This window comes from Aethalodelphis obliquidens, unplaced genomic scaffold (genome assembly GCF_003676395.1).
Source record: "Aethalodelphis obliquidens isolate GAN/ISIS:26980383/991018 unplaced genomic scaffold, ASM367639v1 scaffold115, whole genome shotgun sequence".
In the NCBI taxonomy this organism is placed as follows: Eukaryota; Metazoa; Chordata; class Mammalia; order Artiodactyla; family Delphinidae; genus Aethalodelphis; species Aethalodelphis obliquidens.
Window position 1 is genome coordinate 2,084,402 of NW_020838059.1, and position 25,334 is coordinate 2,109,735.

General features: G+C 39.6%; 1 protein-coding gene across 8 annotated transcripts in view; it reads left to right on the top strand.

Moving 5' to 3' along the window:
- Positions 1-25,334, top strand: part of ENOX2 (ecto-NOX disulfide-thiol exchanger 2) — a 298,480-nt gene that overhangs the window by 201,658 nt on the left and 71,488 nt on the right. For 7 of the 8 annotated variants that reach the window (XM_027097557.1, XM_027097555.1, XM_027097550.1 and 4 more), the window contains 2 exons: positions 8,357-8,491; positions 21,946-22,101. In XM_027097557.1, coding sequence (XP_026953358.1) covers positions 8,395-8,491; positions 21,946-22,101 — 253 coding nt within the window. In that variant the 5' untranslated portion in view covers positions 8,357-8,394. The remainder of the gene's footprint in view (positions 1-8,356; positions 8,492-21,945; positions 22,102-25,334) is intronic. The other variant, XM_027097556.1, reaches the window with a different exon arrangement.

A 25,334-nucleotide genomic window follows, 5' to 3' on the forward strand; every position in this document is an offset into this window, starting at 1 on the left:
GGTTCAGTCTTGGAAGGTTGTGCTTTTCTAAGAATGTGTCCATTTCTTCCTGGTTGTCCATTTTATTGGCATAGAGTTGCTTATGGTAATCTCTCATGATCCTTTATATTTCTGCAGTGTCAGTTGTTACTTCTCCTTTTTCCTTTCTAATTCTATTGATTTAAGTCTTCTCCCTTTTTTTCTTGATGAATCTGGCTAATGGTTCATTATCAATTTTGTTTATCTTCTCAAAGAACCAGCTTTTATTTTTATTGATCTTTGCTATCATTTCCTTCTTTTTCATTTATTTCTGATCTGATCTTTATGATTTCTTTCCTTCTGCTAACTTTGGGGGTTTTTTTGTTCTTCTTTCTCTAATTGCTTTAGATGTAAGGTTAGTTTGTTTATTTGAGATATTTCTTGTTTCTTGAGGTAGGATTGTATTGCTATAAACTTCCCTGTTAGAATTCCTTTTGCTGCATCCCGTAGGTTTTGGGTCATCATGGTTTCATTGTCATTTGTTTCTAGGTATTTTTTTACTTCCCCTTTGATTCTTCAGTGATCTCTTTGTTATTTAGTACTGTATTGTTTAACCTCCATGTGTTTGTATTTTTTACAGATTTTTTCCTGTAATTGTTATCTAGTCTCACAGTGTTGTGTTTGGAAAAGATACTTGATATGATTTCAATTTTCTTAAATTTTCCAAGGCTTGATTTGTGACCCAAGATATTGTCTATCCTGGAGAATGTGCCATGAGCACTTGAGAAGAAAGTGTATTCTGTTGTTTTTGGATGGAATGTCCTATAAATATCAATTAAGTCCATCTTGTTTAATGTATCATTTAAAACTTGTGTTTCCTCATTTATTTTCATTTTGGATGATCTGTCCATTGGTGAAAGTGAGGTGTTAAAGTCCCCTGCTATGATTGTGTTACTGTTGATTTCCCCTTTTATGGCTGTTAGCATTAGCCTTATGTATTGAGGTGCTCCTATGTTGGGTGCATAAATATTTACAATTGTTATATCTTCTTCTTGGATCAATCCCTTGATCATTATGTAGTGTCCTTCTTTGTCTCTTGTAATAGTCTTTATTTTAAGGTCTGTTTTGTCTGATATGAGAAGTGCTACTCCAGCTTTCTTTTGATTTCCATTTGCATGGAATATTTTTTCCATCCCCTCACTTTCTGTCTGTATGTGTCCCTAGGGCTGAAGTGGGTCTCTTGTAAACAGGATAGTAATGAGCTAATGGAACACTGTAAATAAAGGGAATCTTTGGGAGGGAGTTTAGTGTGATGCATAAGACTGTGGGCATTGGTGTCAGAGCTGTCTGGGTTTGTATTCCTGTTCTACCTCTTATTAGCTGTGTGATATTGAGCTGATTACTTAAACTCTCTGTGCCTCAGTTTCATTATTTGTATAATGTAGTGCAATAATTCATATATATGGTGTGTCTATCTGTAGACTTTGAGCCCTTCATGGCCAGGACTACTTCTTCATCATCATCTTAACTATTACCATGTTATTATTTGCACTTACCAAGTGCTCAATATGACCCAGAGCCCATGCTAAATTCTTCTTTTTTTTTTTTTTGCGGTACGCGGGCCTCTCACTGTTTTGGCCTCTCCCGTTGCGGAGCACAGGCTCCAGACGTGCAGGCTTAGCGGTCATGGCTCACGGGCCCAGCAGCTCCGCGGCATGTGGGATCTTCCCGGACCGGGGCACGAACCCCTGTCCACTGCATCGGCAGGCGGACTCCCAACCACTGCGCCACCAGGGAAGCCCCATGCTAAATTCTTTACCCACATTATCTAATTTAATCTTCAACAAACTTTTAAGGTAGATACTATCATTTTCCTAATTTTTTAGCTTCACATTTTTCTCATCAAACCCAGTTCTTTATTCAGAGCACTTATCATAATGTGTAATTATTTTATATTCTCCCTCTTGCACTATGTTGTTAGCTTCATATCTCCCTCCTGCACTATGTTGTTAGCTTCATATGACCGAGGATGAGGCCAGTTTGACTGACAACAATGTTGTCTTCAATATCTAGAATGATGCATGACACATAGAATATGTTCAATGAACTTACACTAAATATGAAAGGAAGGCTGGAAGGCAGGCTGGCAAATAGAGGAAAAAAGAAAAGAGCAAAATAATGATCACATTACAGTTACTAAGTAGTAGAGCTAGACTGTGGTACAGAGCCATCTGACTCCCAAACCCATGCTCTTGATCACTAGGCAAGATTACTTCCTACTCTTGAGAGACTTTCAATAGATGTTTGTTGACAAAATGCTCTCCTCAACTTTGTACAATACTGTGTAATAAAGTTATAGCAAGCATAAAAACCAATGGATGTAAAACTGAACAAAAGAAAGAAAAATTATAGGGGAGTACACTGTCAGAGAAGAAGAGTTTATGTCTCAATAAAATATATTTGGCAAGATGGCACCAACATATTGAACTTGTTTCAAAGGAAATAAGGGAAACATTTGAAATAATTAACTCCACTACAGGATGAGGTGTATCACAGAATGTGTGTGTGTGTGTGTGTGTGTGTGTGTGTGTGTGTGTGTGTGTGTATTGTCTTCAAGATCAAATAACTTTGACAGTAATTGACTACTTACACTGGCACTTACCTTCTGAATATTCTTGGCTGTTGCCAGTGAATATAGGACTCATGGGAAAATGAGCAATTTCTTCCTTTAGTGACGTAGGACTACTTTTATAAAACACCTAAAGAAATTGTTAGATGTGCATTTTTAGTCTGAAAAGTGAATCAGGACTTAACTTTTCCACCATTAAGTGATAATTCGTAACAGATGTTTAGCACAGCATGTTTTGCTAGTACAAACCTTAAATCCAGATTGCTGCCAGAGATGATCATCTGGGATTTCTCTTTGAAAGTAAAAATTTACAAGCTTGCTTATATATATGACTGTGCCTATATGGGGAAAAGATTATAGCTAATAAAATCAAACTGAATTATTAGTTGGGTGCATCTATCCCTGGTTATAACTCTAAATAAATTTCTACATATAAATTCAGTTGTCCTGGAGAGTGAATCAGTTTAGCAATTATACCATCCCCTTTAAGATGGCATCCCAATTTATCGTTCTGAAAAGGTATACAAATAATAAATGAGTGTCATTGCATAGATTGCTTATTGTGCCCCAAATCAATGTAAGTTGATTTTCTTTATTCATTCATTCAAATATTTCTTGAATACCTACTTCATACCAGACACTAAACTAAGAAATGGGGAAACAAAGATGCCTAAAACCCAGTCCCTGACCTAAAGGAGCATGTAGGCTAGCAGAAGAGAGACATGTATCCAATAACTATAATTCAAGGCAGTCAATGGTAAATGTTCAGTTGTTCTTGCTTCCTGGAATGCTCCTCAACCCTAATCCTCCATTCACCACATAGAGGAAAATCCTATCCCTCCTTAAAGATTCACTTCAAATGATTCTTTGCCAGTGAAGGCTTCCCTGACTATTCCTCATCTCCTCCACCTCTCAACCCCAAACACATATGTCCAGACCCATTACAGAGATTTCATTACTCCTTCTCTGTTCCCATAGCACTTTCCTCATAGTTTTTTTACAGTACTTATTATAATGATTTGTATTTAGTTGTTTATATGTCATGCCTCTCATTGTATTGTGAGTTCTTCCAGAACAGTAAATGAATTTTGTTCATTTCTATATTCCTAGTCACTAGCACAGAACGTGGCATATACTAAGACTCAGTAAAAGTTTGGTTTGGGGAGAAGTGAGAGAATAAACAAAGATGAAAATCAAATTCTACATAAAATATTATGAGAACACATAAGAAGGAGTAATTAATTCCAGTGAGGTAGCTTCACAGACAAGGTGGCATTTGAGACGACCCTTGAAAAATGAGTAGGACTTGACAGGTGGAGATGGGTGTTGGGGGAAGGGAGGGTGATGAGAAGGGCATTTAAAGCAGAACTCCTTAAGGATTTAAGAACCGAGTTCATTGTAGCGAAATAATGCTGTTAATTAGCATGTTCCTTATCTGTTCATTGTAAACAAGCCTAATAGGAACTCTACTTGCTAACATTTTAACAAGCACTGTGAATTAATATATAGTTTGAAAATAGTGATACTATGTTGTCCTTTAAAAAAACTGATAATTTAGATCATTCTCTCCCCCACCCCTACCAAACTAGTCCAGAGTTTGGCTAGGTACATTGTAAATTCTTAATCTTTGATCTCAAAATTCTTTATTGAGAATAATTCCTAATTCTCTTATATATTTCCCATGCCTGCAGAGCCAGTGAGTAGCCAGACTGTTGCAAAAAATTATTTTTAGCATTGGGGACCAGTCCTTCTAAACCTGTTTCCTCTAAGAGTCATTCTCCAGCCAGCAGAGAAAATCAAAGTGCATACTCAGTAACATCCTAAAGGTCCCTTCCAGCTATAACATTGTCTAAAACTTGTCTCCCTAGTTGGGGATTGGGAGTCAAGATGAACCTAATAATCATTATATAAACTCTTGACCCAAAGGATATTTGATGCCCCATGTTTGTTTTCTTGATAATATTTACAAGAGGCTATTTCTAGCCTTCTTGTATGCGTTCTCAGAGACCACTGGAAACTGGGTGTGAGGACTAGAGCTCCTACAGACAGAGAAATCACCAGTTCTGAAATGTGATTTCTGACTGCGGTAACAAATGCTTAGGGCCATCAATCACTCTGTGTGTGTGGCGGGGGGGTGGTTTATGGAGGGGAAGCATAGGCAATTTCGCAGTATAGGAGAATAATAAAAACTAATATTTCAGAAATAATGTTTTTGGCCATTTGCATTTTCTTGTAATGACCAATCAGTGACCAAAATAGCACTTGTATAAATAACCCAGCCAAGGATCATCCCTCATATTGCCAGGTTGGAAGGATGTGATGGACGGATGTTAGCAAGCTACTATTAGAATAGAGTTGCCTTTGGGGGTGTAATTGGCAGGAGTGCATACTGGGAGGTAGGAAGAAAGCAATGGAAAGTTTTTTTTTAATGGCTATCAGTAGTCAGAGGGAAATTTACCAAAATAAAAGACTTTTTGTGCTCAGATGACTTACGACTATATCTCTCCCAACTGTGCAATATATACATGCACATGCATGTATAACCTGCTTCAACGTCTTTGCTTATGTCATCCCTGCTCTGGAATGTCTTACCCCCTCTTCTTTACCTATTTAATAACTACCCATAATTCAAGACATATGCTATAGAAATCTTTCTTTCAAATCCTGTCTTCTCCACAAAGCCTCATTCCTTAAACTCCAATAACATTCCTAGTCTATACTCTTTGAGTCTTTCATTGTTTCCTAATTGTTTATTTGGAGGTACTAAAGCATGGTGCCTAAAAGTACACATTCTGTGTGACCTTGGACTATATATGTAACCCTTCAAAACCTCTCATCTATTAAATGGAGATATAAAGAGCCCCTATCTCATAGGGTTGTTTTGAAAGTTAAATGAAAATAATGCATGCCAAGAGCTTTACCTAGCATATGGCAAATGTTCAATAGTTAGTGGTAGTAATGGATGGAGGTGGTGAGAGTAATGATAATAATAATCATCATCACCATCATCATCGGTCTCTTCAGTTAGATTGTATAACCTTTGAAGGCAGGGACTATGTCTCCTATCTGCTTGTACTCTGCTATCCTAACCCCCCAAATACTCAATTGGTTAAATTGATATTTGTTGATCATGTGTCCAACTCAAAAGTACCGCCTCAAAGATATGAAATTCCATCAGGAATACAATTTTTCCTTTTCATTGCTACTATGGCAACCCCTTTTGGATGTTTTTTCTTGGTTTGCATGCATGAGTAGTTTGGATGAAAGCTGCTGGAGTAATCATATGCAACTAGACTATGAGAAGAATGGGAAACATCTTAATCATCCCAAGCTCCTGTGGTGTGTACACTTGAAAAAAAAAACTCGGAAAACTATAAAATTCTGATGAAAAAAAGCCAAAGAAGAACTAAATAAATAGATATTTCATGTTCACGGATAGGAAGACTCAATATTGTCAAGATGTCAATTTTTCCCAACTTGATTCAATCAAAATCCAAGCAAGTTATTTTGTGGATATAAAAAAAAAACTGATTCTAAACTTTACGGAGAGGCAAAAGACCCAGAGTAGCCAACACAATATTGAAGAAGAAGAACAAAGTTGGAAGGCTGATGCCTCCCAACTTGAAGACTGACTGTAAAGCTATAGTAATCAAGACAGTGTGGTACTGGTGAAAGAATAGACAAATAGATCAATGGAACAAAAGAGAGAGCCCATAAATAGACCCACATAAATAGAGTCAACAGATCTTTGACGAAGGAGCAAAGGCAATACAATGGAGCAAAGATAGTCTCTTCAACAAATGTGCTGGAACAACTGGACAACCACATGCCAAAAAATGAATCTAGACACAGATTTTATACCCATCAAAAAATTAGCTCAGGGCTTCCCTGGTGGCGCAGTGGTTGAGAGTCCGCCTGCCGATGCAGGGGACACGCGTTCGTGCCCCAGTCCGGGAAGATCCCACATGCCGTGGAGCGGCTGGGCCCATGGGCCATGGCCGCTGAGCCTGCGCATCCAGAGCTTGTGCGCTGCAACGGGAGAGGCCACAGCAGTGAGAGGCCCACGTACCACCAAAAAAAAAAAATTAGCTCAAAATGGATCATAGACCTAAATGTGAAATACAAAACTGTAAAACTCCTAAAAGACAACATAAGAGAAAGCCTAGATGGCTTTGGATATGGCAATAACTTTTTAAATATAACACCAAAGTTATGATCCATGAAAGAAATTATTGGTAAACTAGACTTCATTAAAATTAGAAAACTTTGTGAAAGACAATGTCAAGAGAATGAGAAGACAAGACATAGACTTGAAGAAAATATTTACAAAATACACATCTGATAAAGGACTGTTATCTAAAATACACAGAGAACTCTTAAAACTCAACAATAGTAAAACAAACAACCTGATTGAAAAATGGGCCAGTGACTAATAGACACCTCACCAAAGAAGATATATGGATGGTAAATAAGCATATGAGAAGATGCTCCACATCATATGTCATCAGCGCAATGCAAATTAAAACAACAATGAAATACCACTACAAACCTATTAGAATGACCAAAATCCAGAACACTGACAACACTAAATACTGGTGAGGATGTGGATCAACATTTACTGGAGGTGGGAATGCAAACTTGTGCAGCCACTTTGGAAGCCAGGTTGCCAGCTTCTTACAAAACTAAATATGCTCTTACCATACAATCCAGTGATTGCAGTCCTTGGTATTTACCCAGAGGAACTGAAAACTTATGTTCACACAAAACGTGCACAGAAATGTTTATAGCAGTTTTATTCATAATTGCCAAAACTTTGAAGTAACCACAATGTCCTTCAGTACGTGAAAAGATAAAGTGTGGTATATCCAGACAATGGAGTATTATTCAGCAAAAAAAAAGGAGCCATGGAGCCATGAAAAGACATGGAGGAAACTTAAATGTATATGACTAAGTGAAAAAAGCCGATCTGAAAAGGCTGCATACTGTATGATTCCAACTATATGACATTCTAGAAAAGGCAAAACTATGGAGACAGTAAAAGATCAGTGGTTGCTGGGGTTGGGGGAGGGGAGAAGGATGAATAAGTAGAGCACAAAGGAATTTTAGGGCAGTGAAAATACTCTGTATGATACTACAATGATGGATACATGTCACTATACATTTTTCAAAGCCTGTAGAATGTAAAACACCAAAGTGAAACCTAATGTAAACTATGGCTTTTCGATGATTATGATGCATCAGTGTAGGTTCATCAGTTGTAACAAATGAACCACTCTGGTGAGAGATGTTGATAATAGGGGAGGCTATGCATGTGGGAGGGTGGGTGTATATGTGAAATCTCTGTACTTTCCCCTCAATTTTGCTGTGAACCTAGAACTACTCTAAAAAATAGTTTTCATTGACTTTAAAACAAGGAGGAAGGAAGGAAGGAAGGAAGGAAGGGAGGGAGGGAAGAAGGGAGGGAGGGAGGGAGGAAGGAAAGAAAGAAAAGGGAGGGAGGGAGGGAGGGGAGTGGGGTGAGAGAGAGAGGGAGAGAGAGAAAGAAAGAAACACTGAAATGCCATCTGGTAAAGGGCTTTCAAATTCTATAACTTCCTGCCAGTTCGAGCTGTATTGTTTTAACCCTTGTAAAGAGCTGAAATTAAGGCTGTGTCCACCACTTGTCCATCAGTCCATTTCTGTAAAGAGTTGCCAGAGTTTACATTGATAAGTGAACTAGATACTGAAACCTTAATACAACAAATTATTTTGCTTGTCATTTCTTCTTAGCTGATAATAGTAGAACTCTGAATGTGGATTCCACTGCAATGACACTACCCATGTCTGATCCAACTGCATGGGCCACAGCAATGAATAATCTCGGAATGGCACCGCTGGGAATTGCCGGACAACCAATTTTACCTGGTATGCTATTTTTAATCACCTCACAAGTGTTTCTTTTTATTGACCATATGGACATAAATATAACAATATGACACAACTTATTTTGAAGTTGACATTTATCAGATTCTGCCTAGAGTGTGCATTTTTGTAATATGAGCTTTATAGGCTGGGTGGCCTGTAGTTACTAGTATAGTCCCTATTGCACTATGGGCAAGCTGGGGGTATATCTGATGCAGGATATGGTCACTGAATATTTAACTCATTGCAATAAAAGTACAGCAGGATTTGGCAAAGAATTACAAAGTTTGTCTAATTTTATACATTTCTTAGAGGAAGCAAATAAACATGGAGCTAGAATGAGAACTGACTTAGATATCCCAAAAATCTTAGGTTCCTAGAGGGAAGGACAGGAGATAGCGGGGAACATCCCAAAGACTATTGTTAACATTGAATAACTGTTCATATTTTTTAGAACAAAGTAACCTGTAAGAGAATGGGCATGGTATACTAACTCCATCTCCACTAAAGATAAAATCAGAAGGAAAATGCCATGTCATCTGAAGGGCTTAGTTTAGACACAGAAAAGCTTCCTGGACTATCAGAGCCATTAACCATAAAAATAGGTTTGTGAATGTGCCTTGGGCAACTCAAATTTTTTATCGCTCTGCATATGACCTTAAATGACCATGAAAGTATTGTGAGTATTGATTTGGGGGGTTACAAAGGAATTTTAGCAAGTAGGCAAATTTGCAAATATAAAATCATGAATAATGATATAAATGTTATAAAATAATTATAAATTTGATCAAAAAATGGGTTTATGAAGACATTAGGGAATTGTCATATCAGGAAGCCTGGGGTGCTTTTTAAACATCCTAAACATTAATCTCCCAGATTCACTTGTTATCCTACTTAAAAGCATGACAGGACCAAGACAATCTAGGCCAATCTAGGACCTTGCTACTCAAGTGTGGTCTGCATAACCTGGGAGCTGTTAAGAATCCCAGAATCTCAGGCCACAGCCCAGACCTACTGAATCAAAGCTGCATTTTAACATGATCCCCATGTGATTCATAAGCACATTAAAGTTGAGAAACAGATCTAGAGTGATGCCACTTAGGGTTGTTGTGAGAATTAAATTGTGCTTAGTAAAATTCCTGGCACATAGTTAGTGCTCAAAAATGTTGGCTATTAAAATACTTTAAAAATCATTATTAATATATTTCTCATAAACATTTCCAAAGGGTGTAATTTTTTATTTCATTTTTCTTCATTATTTTATTATAATAGAATTTAAACTAAAATCTTATATATTATTTTATAGCTTTATATAGAGTGGTCCTGAATCACAATCACAATCACTCTAGACTATCTCTTATAGTCTAGAGTGACTAGATTATCTGATTTGGCTTAAATATTACCAATTTATGGAAGACTGAACTGTATGGGTATATGTCCCAGAAAAAATCTTGAGGCTAGACCTACTCTGTTACTAAGAGGACTAAATGTTAGCTTAGATTATTTGTAAATTACCACATTTAAACATAACTCTATGCTCACAAAGTAATCTTCAGTGCTTTGCCACCCATCTATAATGTGGAACAAAAAAAGGCCTAACATTGAGAGTAAAAAATCATCCAGGCCATCGTTACAGGCCCAAAGCTGTGCTAGGGTCAATATCAGGCCTAGAAAATTGGGGTAGGTTTTCATAACAGTAGCTCAGAGGGCTATTTCTGTAGAGACAGTAACTTGCTTAGTACAGGCCTCAAAGACAAACTGCTCGGGTTAAATCCTGGCTCTGCCACTTGCTAGCTATGTGACCTTGAGCAAGTTACTTGACCTATCTGTACCTCAGTTTTCTCATCTGTGAAATGGGGATGGTTATAGTATCTACCTCATAGGATTGCTGTGAATGTTAAATAATATACTTAGCACAATGCTTGGTATATAATAAGCACTCAGTGAAGGTTAACTGGTGCCATTATTATTGCTATTAGTCATATTACATGTTATTTAAGATAAAGGAAATACTAACATACTTCCTTCAAATAGCTGCTAAGCTGCCATTTAGACTGAAAGTACTTGGGTACTAGGCAGCCAGTGTCAGCGCTAATCACATCCACCCCAACTAGACATTTGAAACCTCAAGAGTGATTTTAATTTCTACTTCAAGCCCCTTTGCCTTCCTCTTGTTTTCTTAAGGACTATGAAGAAATGGCTTCTCATGGTCCCCTTCAACCCTGTGACTCAGGGATCATTTAGCTATGCTCCAAAGAAAGTTACTTGGGTTTTTGGAAACCTGGTCTTAGAAATACTGATATTTAGTTCTCTTAAAACTAATAATAATAATAATAAATTTTAAAATTTAAAAAAATACTCCTCCCCGATAAAAAAGGGCTTCCCTGGTGGCTCAGTGGTTGGGAGTCCGCCTGCCGACGTAGAGGACGCGGGTTCGTGCCCCGGTCTGGGAGGATCCCACGTGCCGCGGAGCAGCTGGGCCCGTGAGCCATGGCCGCTGGGACTGCACGTCCGGAGCCTGTGCTCCGCGGGAGAGGCCACAACAGTGAGAGGCCCGCATACCGCAAAAAAAAAAGTATACAGGGCAATAGCACTAGGCTGAGACATACTTTGTAAAGCTATGTGTAAAATCACTTCAGTTGTATGTGAAATGATTTTTCTCCTCTCCATATTATTTTAGGGAAGCAATTTACTCATCAGATTAGAACATGGGTTCTGGATATAGACTGCCTGGGTTCAAATAAATCCCTGCTCTGACATTAAGTAGCTGTGTAACCTTTGGCAATTTACTTAACCTCTCTATGCCTCAGTTTCTTCATTTGTAAAACAGAGATAATAATAGCACCTATGACATAGCATTGTTATGAGGATTAATGAGTTAATACATGTAAAGTCTTAGAATGATGCCTGACTCACAGTAATTCCTCAGTGAACTCAGCTATGATTATTATTATTTCAAGTTCACATCTGATATATGGCTCACAAAAAGTTGAATTATGGCTTATTTCTATTCTTAACAACAATGAAGTATAATGAATGCAGGGACAAATTTTTCCCTGGAGAAGAACTGGACAATGGCAGGTGAAGAGAACAGTGTGTGTCTGACAATGCTGGTGACTGCTCCCTGTAAGTCTGGTGGGGGGTGTCCAGAGAAGCAGAAAGTTGGCTCCACACGCCAATGCTGCTTACCCTTCTTCTTGCTAGAGTCTGGGAAACAGGGGGCCTGCCACCTTTTTATGTAATGTTTTAACTGAATGGGATAAAACATCCCCCTAATCCTCTTCCTACTGCCCCAAATTCCTTAAAATGGAAAAGGAAGCAAAGGAGCCACATGGAACTCTTTCCTGAGGTCACCCATTGATGGCTTAGTAATTTAGCTACTTTTCTGCCCCTTAGAAGGTTTCCTTCTTAGCCGGCAGAGTTTTTCTTTGTCCTGTCTCATTTGGCCTATCTGTGACAACAGAAAAGGCTTTTGGCATTGATGAAAAACAAATGATACATAAGCTTCCTTGACTTCCCCCAGAGAGCTCAAATCCATACTGTCATGGATGCTGAATCTCTTAGACACATACTTGTCATCTGGGCAGTGTCTAGCTTATTATATTCCTTGAGCATGGAGCAGAGACTGGCCATCTCTGGGGTTTGGTGTAGAGCTCCCTTTCATCTAACATGGTGTTTTTTGTACAGCTGCTGTTCGATAAAGTTAATCCACAGTGATGGCAGATTTGAAGGTCCCCTCTGGCCGGCACCTGTCTTTCTTGAAAGATTATTTGCTTCTCCAAGCTCGTCAAATAAGACTAATGTTAGTTTTCACATGAAGGGAGGCACCAAAAAGAGTCAGGCCGCCTTTGGAGCATTGTTCTGCCCATCATCCCAGATGAATCCAAGAATGGACCGATTAAAGGGTACTCAGTGAATACTGTGTGCTGCTTCCTTTACTTTCCCCTAAATTAAAATATCCTTAGCATCCAAGTGTGGAGCCTGTGAAGTCCCAAAGAAGAAGTGTCCCTCATTATGGTGTCTCCACTGTATTGACTATGCCTCCTCCATAATGAGAGATGTTGGAAAATATGACTCATGGCCCTTATTCCCAGAGCAAGACGCTGCCCATCTATGAGAATTGTCATTCTTAAGGAGGCAGTTCTCACTGGATGCAGCAGGCAAACTCTGATGAGAACAGAAAGAAAGAATGAAGATGTGTGACACATGATAGGCCACTGTTCTTCAAGCTCCTCAAGGAGGCCCGGACTTGGGTTTCTATTATTTTAATATCTTCCACAAATAGAATATGCTTTCAGTGGCAGATAATGTTGAGATCCTGAGAAAGGAGAGCACTGTTCATCATCATGGTGGACACTTCACCAAGAGCCGATAATATATAAACCACTGTACCAAATAGAACTAATGTCTCTCCAAATCAAGCTTGAATCCTACCAAGTGATGGAACTCTCAAGATTCCCCCATGGAAACTATTATGAAGAGTCCAGTAGAGTGAGGTGGTTTATTTATTCATTCATACAAGGAATATTTACTGAGGCCTGCTGTAAGCAAGATACTGTGATGAGCCCTGGGGATAAATCAGTGAACAAAAAAGAGAAAGATTCCTTCCCTCATAGTGACTAGAGTATTTTTAGAACCCCCATATTTTATCCCTAATAAAACCTGTTCTCATTTGAGCTGCCTCTTGACCCTCAACAACTCAAAGACTTCCTAAACATTTTGTTCCTTTGTGCTTTTATTCACCCATCCATGAATTTAAATATATTGAGCTAGGTCAAGGGGATACCAAGTGGGCCTTCAAGCTCAGAATCCAGTGGCAGAGGCAGCAAAGTCCATATCACTACACTACAATGTAGCAAGTGTCACAGTAGATACATGTAGAAAAGTATTGTTTAGCCATAGTAGATACATGTAGAAAAGTATTGTTTTAGCCAGGGTAGGATGGAGGGGGTGCTAGGTGGGTAGTGGTGATCAGGGAAGGTTGACAGAAGTGGCAACATTTGAGCTCAGTGTCCAGGGATATATAAGAAAGTGTCAGATGGAAAAAAGGAACTAAGAACAGCCTAAACAGAGGAAGTGGTACACCAACGACCGGAAGGTATGCAAGACTATACAGTGTGGGGGAAATGGTTAAATACTGAGCTGATTTACATCACCCCATTCCACAAAATATTTGAGGCAGCTTATAAGAAAGATTACAGTAAAAGAAAAAAATTACAAGTAAAATAAACCATCATCTGGGAAAATATAAATGAGAATAGAAGGGGAAGCCCCGGTAGGGAGGTTAATTAGAATTGAGATATGTAGGTTATAGGATCCCACCCAGTTTCTAAAGGTGAACTGCACTTGTGACCAGGTAGCCAAAACAAAAAGGGAAACCTGATCAGTTATATAATTTGCATTTTCCCTGAAGAGAAAATATACCAGTCCTCAGCAGAAGTCAAACTTTTCATGGCCCTTAACACTTGTGTGTGTTTGACACTTTAGCTCTGAAAGACTTTTTTCATAGGGATCTTGATACATAAGGGTGCACACTAAGTGAGGTAGTTGAGTCATCTCCAAACACTGGGCTGGGGCCCAGGACCAGTTGATATTGCTTTCTCTCATCCACTGCAAAATGTAGAAACTAAGAATATAGTGAATTTTTCATGAAGCTAAATTTGCTCAATTGAAAGGACTGTTCTTTATTTGGAGATTATAGATTTCCTATATTTTTGGTTTTGAAATGTTCTGTCTTTTGTGAATTGCATGAATGGTATGTGGTTAATTTTTGTTACTTTTTTCCATGTCTTAGCAAATTAAGAGGTTGGCAACCTTAAATATATATATGTATATATATATTTCTTATTCATCTCTAAAATCCAGAAATCTAGGAACCAAAGATGTAGTGTGAAATGTCCTCCCTAATGCCTTTCCAAAGGTGTTCACAGAATCCCTAGATGAGAGTCAGGGGCATGACCCTGAATCTGTCAAATGTTCTAACAAGGCAAGAACACAAAGAACAAAATAGGGAGGAATAGGGGGAAGGTGGACTAGATATATAGATATTTGCAAAAACTTATACTAATGAAATAAAGCTTCATTGGTTGAAATTTGGGATCAAAGTTGATATTTATTAGGGAGAGTCTTTATGAGCTGAAATTATGCCACATAACCCACCCAAGCCCAGCTTGCTGCCTCGTTTGTCATTGTACATGAACCAGGCCCTACCCCAACTTTCCAACTGACCTGAAACAAGGGTTTTGATGATCTTCTGGAGAAGCAAGACAGATTTTGGTACAATTTGAGAGTCATTGTGCAAAAATTTAGAAACTTGTGTTCTGTTTCCAAGAGGGCTTGTGGTAAGTCCAAGGTCATCTCACAGCTCAGCCAAGCTCTCCTTAGAAATCTGTGTTCCCTCTTCAGGTTGGCTGCCTGAAAAGTCTTTTCAAGATCTGTGTAGAGAGGAGGCAGCCAGGACTGTAGTGAGTTCAAATTTCTCAATACCCAGGCATAATTCTTAATTTTCCAATGAATTTTATAGGAACTCTAAAGAAATAGCAATAATGTACCAGAAATGTATACCTGAATTGGAATCATAACTTTGTATAAAATAGCTTAATTATGCATATATAATTAGATCCTATTTGGAACATTTATTTTAGACTAATCCATAGTTGCATTTCAATGGTTTTACTGTGAATACAAACTACCTCCTGGTGATCAAGGGTCTCTGGAATACCTAAAAGATTGGAAATGCCTTTAATGGACCTGGGCGGGGGACTTGGATGGGGAGAAGTCACTAAGTGTAAGCAGAGGCTTTCTGAGGGTATGAAGAGGACTCCAGCCAACCAGAACCAGGTCCAGTTCTGAAAAGGCAAGCAGGATAGTAAATATGTCAGCTCCTATATCTGCCTATCTCCAGTTCATACATTGCCACAATTCCAACTTCTCCTGTGAGTCAAAGTTGAGACTTCAGATTTAGAACAGAGGGCTCTAAATTATCTAATGCTGTGACAACACATATATTGAATATCTCAACAGGAAGTTCTGGCTGTAGAGATAAGCAATCCTATGGTAGCCTTTTGGACAGGAACATTTGAAGGACTCTACAGGTTGAGTAGGTAGATAACAGAGCTTAGTCTGACAAGAAGGATCTTTTTTTCCTGTGGACCCATGGACTTTGTGAGAAGCAGAGTAGAGTAATGATTGAGAGCATAACTAGTAAAAGCCACCTACTGTGTGGCCTTACTGTGTTATCTCTGTAAGCTTCAATTTCCTCATCTGTAAAATAGGGAATAATAATATTGGTCATTCCTTAGGATTGTTCTGAAGTTTAAATGAGATGATGTGTATAAAACCTGAAAATTCATATACACCTGATCAATGGGTAGTAGTATTATGGACAGCATCCTCTTCCCCTGCCACAAAAGTAGATGTTGCTGTCTATAGGAAGAAAGCCATCGTGAACTGGCCTGCCAGAAAATATCAAGGGTTGAACCATAAAATTGGCATATGTGGTGTCTTTGTCAGGCATTAAAGATGGGCAACCTCTAAGGTTTCTAGTGTTTTGTAGACATCTGTAGTCTTTGTACATCTGGTAGTGTGTTGTCATCTGGCATTGTTCCAACTGGTCCTTCTACACAGCAATAGTACAGTGACAACTATTGCTCAAAGACAGTGGCTGTGGGGCCCTGCTGGATCCCAAAGCACCTTTTCAATAATCGGAAAAATAATGTCAGTCTAGTTAGGTGCTTAGTGTACTTTCTATTTTAATTACTTGAAAATAGCTAACTCTATTAACCAATCACACCCCACTCCTCAGACGTGCTGCATATTCTGCTTACCTATTGCTGTATGACAAACACATTATAACTTAGTGGCTTAAGACACAATGACTTTACTATATTTTAAGATTTTTCTGGATAAAGAGTTTAAGCAGGACTCAAATGGGCAATCCACCTGTTCCACATGGTATCAACTGGGATGCCTCAGCTGTGGTGGGATAGTCTGGAGGTTCCAATACAATTTTATTCATACTCATGGCACCTTGGCAGGGACAGATAAAACACTGGGCTCAGCTGGATCCCTCCCTTTCCATTTACACTAAGGCCCTCTCCACATGGTCTCTCCAGCATGGTAGTCAGACATGTTACATTGTGACTAAAGCTCCCATAGCAAGTGTTCCCAGAGACAAGTGGAAATTTTATCTCTCTTAAGGCCTGGCCCTGAAAACAGGCACAACATCCCTTCTGCTGTATTCTATTGGTCAAAGTGGTTCTAGAGCCCATCCAGGTCCTCAAGGGGATGGGGCATAGACCGCACCTCTTGACAGGAGGGGAAACAAAGAATTCGTATCCACCTTTAATCCACCACACTTGCAAAAAAGAATTATATAGAAGCATTTTGTTATTCGTCTGCCATGTTTTTCAGCATACCTGTTTCACCTTATACCTGTAATTAAATTAATTCATTAAAACAATTGCCATACTACATTGAGAGGCAGTGCAGTGGTTAAAAGCATTAGAGTTAAACTAACCTGGATTTGAATCCTAGGTCTTGCCTAGGTTATTGGCTGTGGAATCTTGGGCAAGTAACTAAACCCTTCTGAGCCCCAGTTTCTTTATCTATAAAATGAAGGATAATAACAGTACCTAGCCCACTGGTCTTTTGGAATGAGATTATATAAAATGCTTAAGCACAGTCCCTAGCACAATGGAAGCACCCAATAAACAATTATAGTGATGATAATAATAATTGATGATAAAGCATTATAATTGTTTGCATGGCTGTTCCCAAACTGTACTCTGAAGTCGAGGATTTTATCTTATTCCTTCAACCCCAACACCTGCAGAGGAGCTGGCATCAAAATACGGAAGGACATACAAATGGTTAGACATATGGATGACTGGACAAATGATATTTTCCTCCATTGTAGCTCCCTGGCTCAGATGTATACAGAGAATGGAGGATGATAATATTGCTAGATAACTACTCTATGTTGAATTAAGTGCAAGTTGCTAGGCAGCAGGAAGACTTAAGGCTACACTGAAACATTACTTAAAATCATATAATAGAGATGTAATAGAGCTGCAACTCAGAGGAGCAAGGTGGCGCAACTGAAAAACAGCATTTGCAGCATTTCCAGTAAGCTGGGAGTTTGGAATGTACATGAATCAAAAGACGGAATACAAACCAACATCTTATGACATTTCCATCAATGGCAGTGCCAAGAGTAAAGAAGGCAGTAGGGAAAAGGCGTTAGAAGAAGAGATGGTGGTAAAAGCAAAACAGAACAGGATATTTATTGTGAAAGGACTTTAGGGGAATACCCTGGCCTTTTCCACAATCCTTTTTAAAAATATTTATTTACTGGGGCTTCCCTGGTGGCGCAGTGGTTGAGAGTCCGCCTGCCGATACAGGGGACGCGGGTTTGTGCCCCGGTCCGGGAGGATCCCACATGCCGCGGAGTGGCTGGGCCCGTGAGCCATGGCCGCTGAGCCTGCACGTCCGGAGCCTGTGCTCCGGCAACGGGAGAGGCCAAAACAGTGAGAGGCCCGTGTACTGAAAAAAAAAAAAAAAAAAAGATCCTAAATAAATAGATAAATACATAAATAAATAAATATATAAAAAACAAAAAGGATCCTAAATAAATAAATAAATATATAAAAACAAAAAAAGATCCTAAATAAATACATATATATATATATATACATATATATATATATATACACACTTTTTTTTTTTTTTTTTTTTTTTTGCAGTACACGGGCCTCTCACTGTTGTGGCCTCTCCCGTTGCCGGAGCACAGGCTCCGGACGTGCAGGCTCAGCGGCCATGGCTCAACGGGCCCAGCCGCTCCACGGCATGTGGGATCCTCCCGGACCGGGGCACGAACCCGCGTCCCCTGCATCGGCAGGCAGACTCTCAACCACTGCTCCACCAGGGAAGCCCCGGATCTTTCTTTTTAGTTGCGGCATGCGGACTTCTTAGTTGCAGCATGCAATCTCTTAGTTGCGGCATGTGGACTTCTTAGTCGCAGCGTGCATGTGGGATCTAGTTCCCCAACCAGGGATCAAACCCTGGCCCCCTGCATTGGGAGCATGGAGTCTTACCCACTGGGCCACCAGTGAAGTCCCTCCACAACCCTTTTATAAAATGATTTCAAATCTCCTTCAGAAGTTTAAATTCCTAACATAAGTGGTAATACTATGTACATGTTGGCTGTACTCTTCAAGCCAGAATAGGGCCTGAAAAAGGGAGAGAATTTCTCTGGTGTTCTATTCCGAGTGTATTTTAGTGTTGGACTTCTTTGATTTTTTTCAGATTCTGCAATACTTGTATAAGGCCCATGATTTCAAATGGTTATTTTCTTGGTTGGTATTGGAAATTCAAGTCTACTTTGGTTTTAATGGTTGAAGATAAACAAAAGAAATAATCAATGTGATAGGAGCCCTTGAAATGTCATGTACAATGTACATCCTGCCCTCTAGCAAGCCTTGCTAGGCAGTGTAGCCTATGGAACTCTTGGCATATTGAATGCAAAGAAGAAAGGGAGTTTATCTACTCTGGCTTTAGCCATATGTCATGAATACACTTGCTTTTAAATGAATTTCATAAAATATTAATGTAATCATACCAAACAGCACAGTGGTGAGTACATCAGTCAGGAGTTATATTTATCCTGTGTATTTGTTTTTTGTTTGTCTCCATTTATTAGTAGACAGTACATGGAGACAGGCATTTCTTTCTCAGTCGAAGTGGCAGAACTTGTTTAATGAACTGATGTTTCTGTAATCTGTGGTAAGGTAGAGTTGTGAGTGACAGAACTATATGAATAACAATGAGGAGGCAGGCAGAACAATAAAAGGAAGACAAACATTTCAGTGGGGGGCGGAAATAGATGGGATTGTTTAGTTGGCACACAATCTAATCTGATCTTTTCCTACTGAAAATTAACAGTTTGTAAATGGGGGAGATAATTTTAACAATTTTTCCAAAACCTTATACACAAGGAATCAAATTTTCCAAAGACATAAATGGCATTCTTAGCCACAGTGCTGTCATTCTACAGCATAGGAACACAGAGTGTCAGGGCTCCTAAGTTCTCCAAGATGGAAAAAAAGACCTGGACGCCCTGTCCCCCTGCACAGAGCCTGACATATAGGAAGCTATCACAAATGTTTGTGGGATGTGGAAGTGAATGCCTGAATAAGTGAATATATTAGTGTGTGGACGCATGTTTTGAATGGAAGGAAGGAAACTTACCTATCAGGACCACCATGTATCATGCCAGAGGTTTTCATATCTGTTCTGTCCTTTCATCCTTTGAGCTAAATGTCATTATTTATCCCTACTTTTACCAAAAAGGAGATGGAGGCACACAGATATTAAGAAACATCCCTCAAGGTCATATAACTAGCATGTGGAGGAGAGTAGAGAGATGAGAGTCACAGGGAGGAAGGGAAGGAGTGTGTGTGTGTGTGCACGCACAGGCACGTATGAATACTTGCATGTTGGGTGAGATAACATATGAGGGCTAAAAGTAAATTTGTTTTCAGAAAAATAAAATTTCCTCTTAGAAGAAAATTCTTTCTTCCTAAACATGTTCAAGGTCTTGGCATCTCAGCATGACAGGCATGTGGGAGGATGCGGAATGCCCTAGCTCTCTTGGACTGGCTTGCAATGGGAGGTGCTCATGTGCCACCCACCTGCCTATCTGCCCAGTCACAAGACTCCCTCCTTCTGGGCCTATCGTACTTGAAGTCCTGCTTCTGTATGAACCACAGGTTCTTCCCACTGTTTAGATACACCTCCTTCAACATCTTAGAGAACCACCCAGGGGGGTCAGAGCCACCTTGAGGACATACTTAAAGGCACTGTCCCTTGGGCCTGAGTGGTGAGCAGGGTAAAGTCTGGGGGAGTAGGACCTGCTACTGCTACCATGACTACCCCTACATTATCAGAACTCCTTATGCAATATTTTCTTTGTTTGCAATACACTGTGCATTCTATAACAGAGGGCAGGGGTGAGAGGTTCTCTCAAAGAACATGCATTTTGTTATAGAGACAAAATTTAAACAATGAAATCAGTACCGCCTTTAGACCCAGGTAAGCGGGGCCCCTGCCGTGGGCCCTCACATCAGGGGACCCCGAGCTTTGGAATGACTGTCCAGATATTTTCTAAGTCCCTCTCCAGAGCTGAGGACTGGCCAGGTAGATAGTGCCATCGGGGTAGGTGCCCCAAGTCCAGAGCAGCTCCTCTGTGGGTCTTGATGGCAAGAAGCAGCTTTCTCAACATTTTCTAGGTTCCCCTCCAGTGCCTGGGATTCACAAAGGCCTGCAGTGTCATCTAAGCAAGGAGCCCGAATCTCAAATTGAACCTATGTGGACCTCAGTCCCCATTTCTCCCTTTGAGGCACTCTTCAATCCTTTACCCGACATGTAGACTCAAGTAAATGCCCCCAAGAAGCTTCAGAACTTGTGCCTGTGGAGTCCTCCCAGAGTCTTGGTTCCAGGAGAGTATCCTGGCAAGTAAATCACTCCGGCTATATGGTATGGTATTTCTTTCATGGTATCGAATGGGCTACCAGAATAGTATTGATGCTGATTTGTGGTGAATCAATTGTGTATCTAGACAAGCCCCACAAAATATGTTTGGGGAGCTCCCACACATCCTAGAAGCACCCCTGAATGAAACAAAAGATGATGCAAAATAAAATTCGGTGGCAACGGGTGTAGAACAGTTTTTAGATAAAGAGATAAGAATGAACCAGTATTATCTGGAAAGGTGGGACTTTAAGCCAGGCCTTGAAGCATGGGGAGAATTTGGGGAGGCTTGAATGACTCCAGGCAGGCAGGGAGAACAACAGGAACAAAGGCACAGAGAATAGTTATTTATTGAGCTTTTTTGTGCTATGCATTATGCTAGGCACATTTCATTCATCATTTTGTTTATTCCTCATAGCTCCCTATAAAAGTAGGCGGAATTAACCCCGGTTTGCAAATGACAAAACGGAGGTTCAAAAGATTCATCCTGCTAATCAAATGGTAGAACTAGGACCCAGGTATTCCTGAACCCCAAAACTGTATGCTCTTAACACCATGCTATACTGCAAAAAGACAGGAAGTGTTACAAGGGACAGCAAGAAACCTTGTCTGAATGGAGCAGAGGGTGTGTGTTGGAAAGTAGTGGAAGGAAAGATCAATGGCGCGGTCATATTACAAAGGGCCTTGGATGTCAAAATGAGAGGTAGAGAAAAACAGGCACTGGGCAAACAAAAACAAACAGGCCTAGCCCAAAAGAAAAATGCACAATTACGATATTTAAGACCTGGTAATGCTAATAACATGTTTTCTTAAATATTTTGCCTCGGTTTTAGAAAGACCTTTGGTTTGAAGCTTATAAGGTAGCATTCTGCCTCTACTTGATCTTGCCTGGTGTAATTTATTGTTCTCTCTTTCCTCTCCTTTTTAAGACTTTGATCCTGCTCTTGGAATGATGACTGGAATTCCACCAATAACTCCAATGATGCCTGGCCTGGGAATAGTACCTCCTCCAATTCCACCAGATATGCCAGTAGTAAAAGAGATCATACACTGTAAAAGCTGCACACTCTTCCCTCCAAATCCAAGTAATATTCTGCTTTCTCTCCACACAAGTCACAATGTTTTGGTGTCTCAGTCCCTTGGTTATTTGTTTTTGTGTTAAGAATGCTGTCAGGGCAATTAGTGCCTGTAAAGTGGTGGCTTCTGGGAAGGAACCTGGCTTTGGAATTGAATTCAAAATATAACATTCCTGACACAGCTTAAAGTAAACTAGTGTTGTAGTTCCTTTTTAGAACTTGAATTTTGTTGAAAGGGGGCTCAGGTTATTTGGGTGGGGAAAACACTAACGGATAAGCCTCCCTTAGTTCTCTGCTGAGAGCGTGGCAAAAGTGCCATTTTTGTTAACAGCCCCAAGACTTTGTAAAGGTGAATGGAAAGAGCAAGTGCTATGGGAAGAGTAGGAATTTGGTATGTTGACTTATCTTCTCCAGAGCCCACCAACTGTGTCTGATGAAGCCTTGATTATAAACCCCAGTACTTACTCCTGCCTGTCTCTGGTATATTCTCTTGCACTCAGTAGCCTCTCAGCAATAAGGTCATGTGATTTAGGGACTCTCACAGTCTCTTTATGCACCCATCTGATCTGCTTCTGTCTAGTTTCTTCATTAGAAAGTATCTTTAACATCAATTCCTTCCCCTCTCTCCCACCTAACATTTCATCCAGGTCCTTGTCACCGCTCCAGCCCAACTCCAAGCTTGCTGTCTCCCAAACACTTCCATGTGGAAGGTACTGAAATTAAAATGGTAGTTAATCTTTCATCGTTCTAATGCATTTCCAATAAAGTATTAGGGGCTAAATCCAATGGATACTTTTTAGTCCTTAAATTACTTTATTTCTCTACTATATTTAGAACTAGTGACCCCTTCGTCCTTCTTGAAACATTAGGTCATTTGAAGGTGTTAGAATGACCACCAGAGAGATTATATAGTTCAAGAAGGAGGATGACCAAGCAGGGCACCCTAAGGAATTCTAACATTTCAAAATTTAAGAGAGAAGGGGAATTTGCATTTCTATACACCCCTTAGCAGCAAAAGTCCTTAAAGCACTTAATCTTTACTGTTTCCAGTTCTTCTCTTCTCTCTTAAATCTTCTTCATATGGGCTTTTGCCCCGCCCCTCTATCAAAATGCTTGCTTAAGAACACTAATGTCTATAGCACTAATAAAGTTAGTTAGACAAGTATTCTCATTCATACCTGGAAACCAGTCTTTTATAAGGACCATGACAATTATATTTACATAATATGCTTTTAAAATATTTGATAAATTGATAGACAATAATGATACCACATTATAATATGTATTTATTTTATGTTACTAGTTGCTATAAACTTTCTCATACCTTTAAAAAAAAAAAGAACACTAATGACCTCACAATACTAAATCCAGTGGTCAATTCTCACTTCTCTTCGTAACTGACCTAACAGCCATGTATGACACAGTTGATTACTCCTTACTCACTGATATACTTTTTCACTTGGCTTCCAGGATACCACACTATTGGTTTTCCTTCTCACACTGGTCATTCCTTCTCAGTCTCCTTTGCTGATAACCTTCTGTTCTCGCTGACTTCTTACCATTGGAGAGCCCCATGACTCAATCCTTGGACCTCTTCTCTGTACTCATACCGTTGATATGCTCATCCAATCTCATGGCTGAAAAAAAGTATGCCAGTGGTACTCTAAATTATATATTTAGCTCAGAGCTTGTCTCTGAACCCCAAACTCATATCCTACTGCTTATTTGATATCTCCACTTACCTGTCAAAGAGACATCTCAAGTTTAATATGTTCAGAACAAAACCCCTAATATTTACACCCAAACCTTCTCCACTAGTATCCTTCTCCATCTCAGATAATGGCAACTGCATCCTTTCAATTACTCAGCCAAAACTTAAGGGTAATCCTTACCTACTCTCTTTCCCTCACACGCCATATTTAATCTGTTAGAAAACTCTGTCAGGTCTACCTTAAAATATATAACTAGAATTCTACTATTTTCATGATAATTACTGCTATAATCCAGTTTATGCCCCCATAATACATTTTCTGAACTATTGCAATAGCCTTCTAATTGGTCTTCCTCTTTCACCCTTGCCCCCTACAATGTATTCTCAAGAGAGCAGGCAGAGTGATCCTTTTTAAAACCTAAGTCAGACTATGTCCCTCCTCTATTCAAAACCCTTTAATGGCTCCCTGTTTTACTCAAAATAAAGGCCAAAGTCTGTTTAATGGCACAGAAAGACCTTTTTTTTTTTTAAACATCTTTATTGGAGTATAATTGCTTTACAGTGGTATGTTAGTTTCTGCTTTATAACAAAGTGAATCAGTTATATATATACATATATCCCCATATCTCTTCCCTCTTGCATCTCCCTCCCTCCCACCCTCCCTATCCCACCCCTCTAGGTGGTCACAAAGCACCAAGCTGATCTCCCTGTGCTACGCGGCTGCTTCCCACTAGCTATCTATTTCACATTTGGTAGTGTATATATGTCCATGCCACTTTCTCACTTTGTCCCAGCTTACCCTTCCCCCTCCTCGTATCCACAAGTCCATTCTCTAGTAGGTCTGCGTCTTTATTCCTGTCTTGAATGGCACAGAAAGACCTTTAATGGCAAAGAAGGTCCTCCCTCTCTCACATTATCTCTTTGACTTTGTCTCTTACCACTCTCCTTTCCATCACACATTGTTCCTGTTATACTGACCTCCATGCTGTTCTGTGAACACACCAGGCACTCTTCCATCATAGGGCATTTGTATTGGCTCTTTCCTCTGCCTAGAATACTCTTCTCCTAAATATCTGCATGGCTAACTCACCTCCCTCCTTCAAGTCTTTGCTCAAATGTCTCCTCTTCAGTAACCCTGACAACCTATTTAAAAGTTCAGCCCTCCCTGCCGCACTCCCAATCCTACTTACCCTCTCTATTTTTCACTTAATACTTATTACCTTTTAACAAACTATGCAATTTATAGAATGTAAACTCCACAAAAGCAGGAAGTTTTGTCTATTTTGTTCACTGATGTATCCCCAGCACTGAGAAAAGTATCTGATATATATAGTACGTGTTCAATAAATATCTCTTGAGTGATGGAGGGATGGATGGCTGAATACAAAAGGAGAAGTCAGAGGTCTAGAAATCAAACCAAGAGAGCATGAGGTAATTACACCACATGCTGACAACTTCTAAATCTATTTTTTCAGTCCATGGCTCTCTTCTGAGCTTCAGACACATATAGCCAACTGACCACTAGACTTTT